Source organism: Nuphar pumila, unplaced genomic scaffold (assembly GCF_984573655.1).
Source record: "Nuphar pumila unplaced genomic scaffold, dmNupPumi1.hap1.1 HAP1_SCAFFOLD_335, whole genome shotgun sequence".
In the NCBI taxonomy this organism is placed as follows: domain Eukaryota; kingdom Viridiplantae; phylum Streptophyta; class Magnoliopsida; order Nymphaeales; family Nymphaeaceae; genus Nuphar; species Nuphar pumila.
The window spans coordinates 29-13,049 of NW_028323287.1; the positions used below are offsets into that span (position 1 = coordinate 29).

General features: G+C 52.2%; 1 protein-coding gene across 1 annotated transcript; it reads right to left on the minus strand.

Annotated features, from left to right (window-relative positions):
- Nucleotides 1-243: 243 nt before the first annotated feature.
- Nucleotides 244-4,160, minus strand: LOC149810473 (uncharacterized; the record flags this gene model as incomplete). The annotated part of the gene is made up of 4 exons (XM_089994248.1): nt 3,950-4,160; nt 3,296-3,474; nt 1,075-1,424; nt 244-566 (listed from the first exon to the last, which is right to left on the minus strand). Coding segments are annotated over exons 1-4 (1,063 nt in total), but the record flags the coding sequence as incomplete, so codon positions are not given.
- Between the last annotated feature and the right edge of the window lie 8,861 nt (nt 4,161-13,021).

The window sequence follows — 13,021 nt, forward strand, 5'->3', positions numbered from 1 at the left end:
GGTTTGAATGGAAACGCTTGCACAGCCCAGGCAGTGCCGTCCCCGGACCAGTCATTTCACATGTGCCGTGCCGTATTCAACAATTCTTGTGATGATGCATTTCTGGCGATGGAGGCAGCAGATTGCGAAGGGGAGAGCACGCCTGCGCTGTCAAACAGGACGAGCAGCGTCGTGAGTTTACTATTTGGTGACAGTGCATATCTGGCAATGGAGGCGGCAGATCGAGAGGGGGCAAGGGCACACCTGCGCTGTCGAAGAGAATGAGCGGGCATCCATCCCCCGCATCGTCATCGGCCGAGGCACTCTTGGCAAAATGCACCAGGTCCAAGATACGATGCTTTTTAACTGACGAGTGCGAGGTGAGGCGGTCACCGTACAGCTCGTGCGAGGACCAGAGCATGATGTCGTCGTGCATGCGATACTGCACAGTCAGCATCTGACTCACGTCCTCGCCATACATGTGGTGCAGGCGCTCGAAGAGCGTCACGCCCAGTCCCTGCTTGGCCGCTGTGTCAGATAGGATGGTGGGGGGGAGCTGCAGGTGATCACCCGCCAGGACTGCACGCCTGCACATGCTCAGCTTGCAGTCATTTCTCAGAGCCTTTGAGACCAAAGCCCTTTGGGCATGTCCTTGTAGGCGTAGTGCTCGCTTGCGTGGACCTAGCGTGATGCCCGGTTAAAGTTCTTCTCTTATTCAAGTTGCCTTGTTAAGCACCGTATAATAAGTCAACAAACGAATCAGGAATCACGCCATGTCCCCTCTGCCGTGAAACACAGCGAGCGGGAACTACCCATCCCACCCTTGCCAAGCATGGCGCCAGTCTTCGTCGTAACCCCAGAGCTCCTTTGCAATGGAGTTCGCAATGGTCTCTAACGCACGAACACTGTGCATATGTACTCATGTCATGCTGTGCAAGGCATGTAATGTGGGTGAGACCTCGATGTGATGTACATCGAGCCGCTGTGACCGCACTTGCCCTTGCTTGAGGGGTTGGGCGCACGACGAAGCGACAAAGGAGATTCAGCTCGGCGTACATGCCGGATCGCACGATAACAGTAGTAATCAACACGTACCGTGCCCTCAGCAATGCGCCCCAACACGCCACTTCCAGCGCCTGTGCAGCCTCGTCGATATAGATCACATCAAAGTGCTGTTGCTTGAGGTGCTGCCCCCCAACGCCCGTGAGCGTGCAGCAGATGACGTGCGCGCTGTCGAGCACTTCGTACACAGCGCGTTGCTGCCGTTTTCGCTCCTCCTTGTACAGGGTTCTCAGCTCTGACTGGATCTCACGGCGCTCGGAACGGTCCTTGCGAGTCAGCTTGAGCAGGCGGCAGTTGAGGGCCTTGATCTCGGATCGGCAGTCGGATGCAAGAGATGAGTTGTCGGAGCGCATCACATGCGCTTCTAGGCTGTTATTTAGCACCTGTGCGTAGCCATGCAGTGCTTCGTCATACAGTTGCTCGGCCGATCAAGTAACAGCGGCCAGATTATAAAAGTGTTCTTTCGCTTTATTTACTTGGGTGGTTTGGGTGGAGGGGCTGACAGGACGAGGAGCAGCGGATCACCAGTATATACATGTACCACACAGGGTGGAGTTTTATTAGCTATACACAGGAAATTGGCAACATTTACGACATGCTGACTTGCACCACCCACCTTGCAATGGCTTAATCGACAGCCCAGACGCCCCTTGACATGGTGGACGGCTCAAACATGTCAAATCCTGCGATTTCATGCACATTACATAGCACCAAACCCAGCATATACCCCCAGCAGTCGAATATTTTCGGGGTGCCAAGGTGGCTGCCCCCTCGGCCCCCCCCCACCCTTGACCGGGCGAGGGGCTCCCCCCTCCCTCCTGACAGCATACACAAGTGTAATTGCTATGTTTTTGCGGCGGTCTCCTACTCTGGTGCGCTCTGAGGCCGGAGATACAGTCCTATGATTGCTGGCCTGTACGTGCGCGTAGTCGCCGTGCCACACAATCAAGCCCCCACGTGCACAGATGAAAGAATTTCACATGCTCGCAGCGTGGGAATATGAGAATGTGAGTTCTGACATCACTCCCAAAAGTACATGGCCTGTAGCGTGTGCCACGGGTAGTAGGGCCCATATGAAGTCACCCCATGTTTCGCGCGAAAACCTGCTGTTGTGTAGCCCATCTTACAGCTACACCTGTGGTCTGGAAACTCATTTTCCCAAAATCCCGCCGTTCTAAACGTTGTATTACGCCTTGAGACCTGTCCATAGAGCCCTCATTCGCCTCCATCCGAGCTGATTAAGGCACAGTACCCTATGGCCAAAGTCATGACTATCTCCGGCACTCCCCTAACCACAACTTCCTCAATACTTATCCGATTGTAATTTTAAAAATATGTACAGACGCGTCTCGGCCCGGGGCGTATGGTGAAGGCACCGCCTTTACCTACTCGTTTCGCACTTTTCCAGCACATTTGCTCAACGTCTTGACCCTGTACGGGCGATGTGAAATCCGCGAAAAATATATCTGCCAAAGTATGCACAACTAGGTCAAACACTCCCAACAGAGCTATGGCTTATTTTGAGCACTGGTTCCAATGAGACCGGTCGCATTCGATTCCGTTGTGTGTGGGCTTCAGAATGGGCGCGACGTTAGTGTGAGAAAAGTGTGATGGTGACGTCAGGATCACCCGTCAGCTCAGTGACGTCAACCGTGTATAGCTAATAAAACTCCACCCTGCATGTACAAATCCAGAAAAAAAACGCAAAAGTTTGCACAATGATCGTCCGGCACCCTCAAGAGCTTTCATGTCGTAATTTCAGATTATCGACTTGATCACATCTGACTCAGATTCACGATTTGTTGTTGACCAGATACTCCTGGAAAACAGACCTCTTTCCAGAAGCCTCCGCCAGGCAACAAGTTGGTGACATGGTGTACTGGTTCTGCTTGAGACAGCATTCGATGGCTGGCTGAGGCAACACACCTCGACAACAGATTTACTTGAAGGTTCAATGACCTCAGCAAAAAAACCCCAAATCAGTAAGCATGCGAAAGGCATACAACCAATTTCGCAATCAACCAAGGCATGGCAGCACGATGTCACCGCAAAACAGCGCCTCGAGTGGCAGAGGAAAGAAAGAGGGTATTCACCAACCATGCTTTATTACGTACAGCGGCAGACTTCGGTTCGGTATGCGTCTTGTCTGATCGACCGATCGGCGAAACAATTCTAGGTCACGACGTAGAACTACTGGCTGATATGTACAGGCATGAAATGTATGGATGGTCAACAAGACGAGATAAGGGCGTGCCTCTGCAAGCAGACGAGCGGGGTGCCCGAGGCGAACGACTTTGAGCTTGGGCTGCATCCTGCAGATGCGTTCTACTAGGTTGTCGACCGCGATGTTGGACGCCGAGCACGCCAGCACGCGGTTGCCTCGAGCGACGTCCTGCAGGATGGCTTCCACCACAGCTGTTGTCTTTCCTGTCCCTGCACAGCGCAGGATCAATCAATATCAGTACCAAAGGAGCCATACCAGGTATCGGTCTAAGGGATATTGATATTGGTATATATGCGGTAGCACTGATTCCCAGGTAGTTCTTGAGTTGCCAATGTCCATGTGGATCGCATAGTGATGTAAAGAGATACATCATCATCACCATCAAAGTCTAGACAACCATTGAGCAGAAATGTTCAGGTAGCGCAGGCAATCGGGTTTCTCAAGGTACCCTGATTTGTTTATTTCCTATATCTCATTGTTGGGGCTGATATAGGAAAAGTCAAAAACGCAACGCTCATGAAAGCGCTCAATCGTTGTCTAGTCTATGGTGCTGTTCAAGTCCAAAGATGGTGCATATATGTGTGGCTTTCCCAGCGATGCAGCATGCACAAGGACGTTTGCCTGATTGAATGCCAGCTTGCTGATGATCTCGTCAATTTCATGACTGGATGCTGAGAAACGTGCCTGGAGGGCCGTGAATGAGAGCGACATCATGGGCAGCAAGAGCGAGATCAACAGCGGCGCACTGCGTGGCGTCCAAGCTGCTGTTGATGGGCGTCCAAGCAGGAATGGATGGTGCAAAGAGGGGGGCCCGCAAGCCAAACATAACATCAAGTAGTGGCCTGCCGGGATCCTGCCTCTTGGAGGCCCCAAGGAAGCTCAGCACGCTCTTCATCCTTTCGTATGTCACCTGCAGTCAAACGCATCCCACGTTGATATTGACTCTGATTTTCATGTTCTTGGAGTAGCTCTCGGAATTGCGAATGTCCATGTGGATGCGGTAGTGTTGCAAGAAAAAAACATCACCATCCCATGTTGATCTTGATACTGATTTTCTTTTCGATCCTGCCATTATCTGTGTGATGTATTGACACTGATTTTAATCTCGATCTTCAGCTCCAGGTAAGCTTCCAAACTTCCAGAGCTCAGCACTTTCAGGAGCCGCGATGAACTGCTTGCTGCAGCTGCGGCCTTTCAAACGCAAGGTCGGTCTTCTTGGAGTAGCTCTTGGAGTTGCCGATGTCCATGTGGATGCGGTAGTGATGAAGATACATCACCATCACCATCTTCCAAGTAGTTCTTGATATTGGTGTCCGGACCAGCTCATCACTATGGGCGACAGCAGAAACATGGGACTACAAGTTTGCCTAGGGCGCAAAGTCAGCACCTGCAATCCAAACAACCACAGGAATGTCCAAGATTTCTGGCATTCAGGACTTTCCTAGATTTCTTCTATGTGGACGCAGTAGCATTGTGAAGAGCACATCTTCGTGTCGCACCTGGTTGGCGAGCTTGTCCAGGCGCAGCTGCAGATGCAGCAGCTCAACATCATCAGGGATGTCATCCACAGCGACGATGATGCTGCTGTCCATCACGCGGTAGACGATGCCCTGAAGGATGCCGTCAGCTGGGTTGGCTGCCTTGCTCTCTCGCAGGCTGACCACGTCGTGGGGGGAGAACTTGTGCTGAGGTAGCAGCTCACTTCCTGGGGTGACACCCCTGCTTGAGACGAGGGTGATGAGGGTCTTGCCGAGCAGCCCGCCCTCGATTTCGGAGCAAGTCAGCTTCAGGAGGGAGTGGCCCTTGGCCTGTGACATCAGGGCTTCCTTCTCAGAGGCAAAAAGCAGAAGAGAGCATACATATAAAAATCTTTCGTGACGATCAGTGATAGGAGGGTGAGGAACCCGGAGTAGGCGGTGACATGATGCAAAAGCGATTCGACAAGGGTGAGCCACAGGCGGTTCTTCATCAGCCTGATGGCAGGTCGTACGCACGAGCTACTGCGATGAAGATGAAAGAACAAGACAAGCAATCAAGAACCACGCCAAGTTCAAACAAGCGGGCACTACGCCTAAGATGACATGCCCAAAGGGCTCGGCCTCAAGCCCCAGTGCGTTGCAATTTGTGACTGGGCTGTGTCTATAAGTAGAGTTATCTCATGACTGCTGGTTGCAGTACAGTGACCAAACACACAAGGCTGGCAGACTGCACACAAGCAGATGGACAGGGGCTTTCTGCCGGCTGAGATGCGAGCCCAGTGTAGCTGAGGGTGGCAGCATCGGCGAGTCAGAGAAGTTGTGGCACCTCACCCAAGAGAGCAGACACAGGCCAAGCTATCAAAGGAGGGCAGCCCGTTTTGGGTGTTCCTTAATACAATCAGGAATAAATTGCAAGACGGAAGACATGGACTGATAACTATAGACCAGCAGGTATCAGTCCATATAGAAGAGTCCGTATCAGTCCATACAGAATAGCAGGTATTGGTCAAATTCCAACTTTGGACGAGCCTGAGAGTAATGCCTGGTGAAGTTGGCTAGCCAGAGTTCGCACGAACTGTTCGCACAGTTCGTGGAAGGAGGTACGATCTAGGAAGCTGCAAACAAGCTGCAACAGGCCTTGCCGGTCTTGGCGTGCTTCGCGGCCGATGCTGTGTTTGTTTGATTGTGAGCTGGTAATGCAGAGCTGACCTGAGCTGCAGCAGCGCTGTACGTATTGAGAATGGTCGAAGCTTGATCTATCTCGGCCTGCTTTTCCAGCTCCAGCTGCGCAGTAGTGGTCTCTATGAAGCGTTCCAAGCTGAGTGCGCTGCCACCCAATTTGGGTGCGACGCTGCGGTGGAAGGGCCGCTCAAGGGTGGCTGGTGCCCCGGGGCGTGCCATGTCCCGGGGCCGCTGCCGAGACTCACCCAGCTCTGGCACTGTGAGGTGCAGATGGCGTTGCAGCAGCTCTGAGAGAGCCGTGTCGCGCAAAGGGGTGTCGTCCAGCTGCGGCTGCAGAGTGTAAGATTGAATCAGGTCCATTTTTGAAATGCACAAGGGTAGTAACTGTGTGCAGAAGCTCCGCGTCGAGTGAAAGCCACGCTGCTGGAGAACCCGACAGGCGGACATGATTGACATGATGACAACATTCTGTCGTAATTCGAGATGCGGACATCACAGACATGATGGCAACATGCTGTCGACCTGTGACGTGCAGACATGATGAACTTGATGACATCATTCGGATATAATTTGAATGATAATTAACTATATTTCGCATGACGGCAACGCTGTGACCCTGTCAATGGACACATCATAGAAAACGAGTACCCCACACATGAATGTCCTGCATGTTTTACTTCCAAGGACGTCAGACGCAACGAGCACCCATGCCAATCTAGTCCCACTGGAATTGGGGCGAATGAGGGAACCCATCGAGGTATCGGAGATACATGTACCTAGACGGATTTCAAGGTTCTTGCACGGAGTATTGAATTGCAAACCCCGAATGATTCCGCAGCCTGGTGAAGATAAACACAAACAGCAAACAGCAGCGCCAACAACAACATCACAGCACATCTGAACGGGAGGCTACATACAGCATCGTCAGACGGGCAACCAAGCACCAAGGCGCGAGCGTTGCCATCGCCGACGCTCTCATGTGGAAGCCCGGCCGCCTCTGCCGCTTGATGAATGGCTGCCCGTTGCCTTGCTGTCAGCGATCTGGGAAGTCGAAGGCCGGTGGCTGGCGGTGCTGCCCCCCCTTGACGGACATGGCCGCCCTTGGGGGGCGGACAGCTGGCTTCGACCTTGCTGGCAGCTTTCTTCTCCTGCCGCTCGGCGCGCTTTTCCGCCCTCGCCGCCTGAACGCGACACTATCCATTGGCGAGCATGACACAGCTGAGCATGCTGGGTGTAGCCCGCGTGTCATCATGCGAGAAAGGCTCTCGAGAGATGACATGCATGATCCAGCATCGACGATGCTGATGGTGATGATGTATCAAGTTGTAGCTCGTGCGAGCGGCCGCGCGTTTGACAGGCTTGCTTGTGCCGACCGCTGACGTTCAATCAGCTGTATGTCTTCGAATGTGCTGTCTTTGTTGCTTGTGGACTATTTCCTGCCTTTATCTATGTGATGTAATGATGATGTATCTGTTAAAAAAAAATAAAAAATCACTACCGCAGCCACATGGACATTGGCAGCTCCAAGAATTACTTGGGAATCTGGTGAATAAGCCAATCAATCAATCAATCGGGAATCAAGCCTGATGGTGGAATTCTACACTCCTAGACATCATCTCCAAGTACCGCATCCACATGGTGACACACGTGATGATAAGATATGACAGGGCTGACCTCATCACTGCTGTTGCACAGTGTGTCACAACTTATTGCAGTTTGTGTGCCAGAAGGTGAGACGTGTGAACACCACGAAGTCTGAAGGCACGAGGCAATTAATGCTGCCTACAGAGTGAACTACGCCCCCACAGGCTTCCTTACGCAGCCTCAGTTTTGGCCGCTTAAGCGCCCCTGGGATGCAGTGCAACGGCTCTCAACACCAAGCAAGCACTGCAACTTCCTATTTCTAAGAAAATGAGCGAGACAGCGGAGCTCACAAACAAAACAAACAGAATCAATCGGGAATCATGCCAAGGCCCATTTCACATGAACCAAGCATTTCAGCCAGCGGGTAGGTGCGCAGAAAGGGCGAAGTAGTGGTGCTCACCTTTTTGGCAGCTTTGTCGTCCACCATGCGTCAGCTCATAGCTCTGGCTGGCGGTGCTTATCCAACTACACCAACGGTCATGTGTGTCACGACTTCAGACATCTCAAATTGGAAATGAAATGTTCACGCCCTTTCATCTGGCATAAAAAACGAGACGGTATGAACAGGAGCGATACATCCACGGGTCGGCTGTCTGTGGAGTCTCTTGCAGGTATCCCAGGTCTCCCGGAAACCCCCGGCGGAGTTCCAAAATGCCGAGTGAGGACGATGCGCGCCGGTCATGCCCCTAGGAGAGATGTCGTTTCAGAGCCCGTGGCAAATTCCCGGTTGATTTGTTTGCACCTTTGAATGCTAATGATGAAGTGCAGGTTGACGTGGACAAGGCTGCACAGCGGCTACTCAATTTGGATTGGAAGAAAACTTCGGGAGCTTGAGACTCTACACAGGCAGTTGCATCACAGATCACGAACGTTGACACAAGTCTTGAGTTCGAATAACGATACTTGCCGTGCATGTGGTGTCACAAGGGGCAGCAACCACTCATGCACAACCCTGACGTCAGGTAGCCAGGCGGTATGATGCAAGTATCACTGTGCCCTGATCCATCACATGCATTTCGGTTCTTATTTCAGGTAAACTTTCAGGAGTACACATCCAAGTGAAGGGATCGGCAAAGGCGCGCAAAGCGGGACTGTTGGTATTCATCCATCCAGCACCTGCACATTTTGGAGGCAAGTAACGCACTCGAGGACTCCACTGTATCTAACTGTTATGCTCAACCAATTAATCTATCAACCAAGCAAATGAAAGCGACTCTGTGCTCGAAAGAGCGTCTTGGCTAATCAGAGCACGCACTAACGCCTATTTCACATCCCTTCGTGCAAACTTCACAGCTCATATCATCTCATATTCCCTTGATTTGATGCTGTATGGACTGAGGATGCTTTGAGACTCAAGAGCTGTGGCATGGCCGATACTGTCAGTGAGCGTCACATGTCCGACTCATGTATCTGTCGAGTTGCTGTCGTTCGTACTGGCCACAAAGGAAGTTCAGAAAATACAGCCAGACATGCTGCACATGCGCACTTCACATCGTCCACCATTCTTATTGCAGGTTAATGGTTGTAGAAGGCGAGATATCGCCTACGCCACACGCCAGCACACCTTACAGGAAAAGGCAATGCGGGATACAATCACGGTGGACAAGCCACCTTCTGTACATTCATGTGCTTTCCAATTGCGTGTTTCATTCCTTTCTCCGTTCCTTTCTTGATTGACTCTGACATGAGCTAGGCGATAGGGTGCCAAATGGCGAGTGCAAATGACGCAAGCAGTGGCGCCCAAGCGAACATTGACCGCTTGGTATCTGCTGGCCTCGCAAGTGCAAGCAACTCTTCCGAGCTCAGGTGGGTGGACCACGCACGTAGGCGATGCCAAAGCGAAGGCAAAGTTGCAAGTTGGTTGAGGAGTGCCAGTGTAATTGCATACAAACCGCACCCAACTGCCTGAATACCGGGCAATTTATGGCCCATTACGCCAAATTCATGATATTACATGACCGCTACTGTCGACGAGCGCATGATCGCCGGACCGACCTTCATAGGCCCTTGAGCCGTCCGTCATGGTGTCCGTAGTGGTGGGGAACTGGCTCGGAAACGCCGTTGCATAGCGTACTTTAATGCCTTGTCCTCCTCTCGATGCCGCACACGCCCTCCACCTGTTGAAAACAACGCTGTACCCCCTGCAAAGATCGCCTTGCCTTACAAGCCGCACACATCTGTGTACACATAGCACATCGTACCCCGAGAACTCAGGTAACCAACAATTGGACCCAAGGGCTTTGCACAACTAGACAGAGATGCCTATACAGATGCATTCTATGCTCACGTCAGGCCCAGGCAGCTCTATCAAATCATAATATCGACATTGGACGGCCCTCCAAAGTTGGCATGGCATGTAAATGTCACAAGGTGGTGTTGAAGCTCCTATTTCGTCAACGCCTTCTCTCCTCGCGTGCTTTGCGAACTGCCTGGTGCGCTGCGAGTGAGCGTGATGCTTGACTTGCAGTCAGATGGCTGCCGCATACACTGGGATTCCCCAGGATGCCATTCTAGGGACAGCAGAACTGCCAAGGTACGGCAGGCCAACGATCGGGAGCATGTTGCCAGACTATATCAACGCGGAGGCCGAGTACATCTACCTTGCCTACACACGGGCAGGCTTCCAGAACATCCAGGAACTTCCGCACAACCTCAAGGCACACGAGGTGACGAAGCGGCGGCACGCAAAGCAGGAGGCGGCGCGGACAATGCTGCTAGGAACCACACTTCAGAATGGGAAAATCACAAACGCAGCAACCAAGGCAGTGACGAAAGTGCGCGGCCTATTTACGGAATTCGAGTACCTTCCAACGGCATATGACGCTTTGGCACAGCTGCGCAGCATGCAGAGGCAGGAGGGGGAAGCCAAGCGCTTGAGGGTATGCTTTCAGTAGCATTTTTATGAAACGCGCAAGTTGCAGTTTCTCGCCAAGTCATTTAAAACAAGGGCAGAGACACCATGTGAACCAGGAATTGTGTGATGCATATACCAGGAATGTGCAGAGGACATGAGAATGGCTGGGGCTAGTCAGATCTCAGCCTCTTGTGCTGCATCGAACAATCCCTTCCATTGGGGTAACAATGCCCTGCTGTGCTTGCTTTCGAGTGAGCTCCTGGCGCAGGCTCTTGTGGCAGCTCCGCCTCCCTACATCATCAGGAGCGCCCGATGACTGCGGCTGTCGAGGTTGCAGGAAAGCGCTGCACTGCTCGCACGAGTGTTAGCGCCTCGCCAAACGGTGTGATTTGCGGCTCCAGATGCCTGAAAATGCATGAATTTGCTGGACAGAAATGGAGGCCGGTCTCTATTCTGACAAAGCACTGACGAGTGGGCTGTTACCACACTTTTAAAGGCGAAAACGATACCTGGCGAGTCACAATTCCGAAAAGCTCGTTCAGAGCACCTACGAAGCCGCTGCTCACTCCATGTAACAATTTCTCCCTCTTGACCACACGGAAACTTGTTATCAGGCAGCCGCAACTCCAGATGCAAGTTCAGACTCAGCACTGCCATCACCACCGCCCAATGCGAGCTCGACATCACCGCAATCCTGTTTTCAGGTAGCTGGCCGGGAATTTGTGCCTTGTGGGCCGCATCGCGGACACAATGTGAAGTGGCTTGACGGCTTTGTAGACGGCATGGCATATCCGTATCTCACGGACCCATACGAGACGACCGAAGACCTCATGACTCAGGTCCGGTGGCACGAGGAGGCAAAGCGCATGGCAGACGCATTTGTACCAGCGTGCACAGCACAGCACCTCACCGACACGCCCACCAAAATCCTCCAGAGCGAGGTGCTGTATAAGATCTGGACGATGATTTCTGCCGACTGGGAGAGCTCAAAGGTGAGGCGATCGTAAAACTCGACACTATTTCTGGATTTCAGCTGCGCCTGTCGACATTCATGACACGATTGCACTATCAACTCTTCCTTCTTCTTTGACGAACAACCTTATTTACTGGCTTACCTCTTTTAACAGAGTGGCTCCCTTCCTCTCGCGTCTGGGGCTTTTGGTTGACTGCATCATGCAGTCAAGTGTTCTTGGAGAGGCAGAGTTGAGGTTTTCGTCTCTGCATAGCAGTGCGAGGTGGCCGCTTGAGATGAATCGGCGTGCAGCGCAACTTGCGCCTCAGCCCAGGAACATCTAGCCACCGATGTCATGTACCGTCATGTTTCTGTGCTAACATTACATGTGAAGTACTCTGCGTCCATGACAGACTTTCAATGCTCCTTGTCCCTCGATCGAGAAAGCCTAATGCCAGGTACAGGATCTCCTCGTTGCACTTGGGGTAGCCATTGTCCATGCATGTGGATGCGATAGTGCTGATAAATGATACAGCATCATCTAGCTTACGCGTGTACCCTTAAACAACGGGGTGCCAGAGAACCCACAAACTGCAGATCTCATGCGTTGTCGCGTTCCCCCCAATGGAGTTTGCATGCAGGATGCTGGTGTGCAGATAAGTTGCGATTCCCCCGATGCGTTTTGCATTCAGGATAATGGTTATGCAAACAACAAGGCATCCGACGGGAAAGGGTCTGGATCAGCGGCAAAAAGACAGCATGTGATCTGCGGATGCATGCAGATAACAATGTACCCAAACGCAAAGGGGTTCTGGATCATCAAAGTGCTCATCAACAGCGTCGACACGGAGGAAGGCCTCAAGGCGTACATGAACATCTTCATTAGGGGCAACGACGTCGTGAGGAAGTACAAACTGACCAAGGTTGTTGAGCACTGGAACATCACTCCCGGGGATGGCCACATCTACTTTGCACGTATGCTTCCACCCCTTCTATGTTCCCCAGACTGGAATTTGCGGGTCCAGACGCCTCAAAGATGCAAGCATTCCTGGGACTGCGATCGGGGCTGAACCCTTTCCTTACATAGATCAATCAATCAATCGGAATCACGACATGTCCTTTCCGTCGTGAAACACAGCGAGGGAGACGTACCCAGCGGGCTTCGGCCTCAGGCCCAGGCTGGTCGGCCCTTGGGAACAAGCGGCAAGTACCGCTCCACCGAACTCCAAAAACATGCATCAATGTCACCAACCGCAAAGGCGAGGCAACTCAGCACGGCGGCAAGAAAGGAAATGCAGGCACAGCGCCAAAGTGGCGGCATTCCTTGGGGAAATTCAGACCTTTAGCATGTTTGACTTAGTATTGCTTGACTGTCATGCCCGGGATGAAAAGGAGATTCTTCATGCTTCATACCAGCAAAATCACTCGCTGTCGGCAGTAAAGAAAATTGAAATACGCTCACCGAAAGGGTCGACAAAGGGTTGACAACATGAAACTCGCCATCAGAAACGAGTGCAAGTTGGGAAGCAGATTGCGGTGTGCCTCTTTGGCAACTGCCATGGCTTACATGGAGGCAGTTCTCTGACTCAATCGGCCAACATTGTCAGTTGCATAGCCAACGAACGACCTGTTGTCAGGCATTGCAT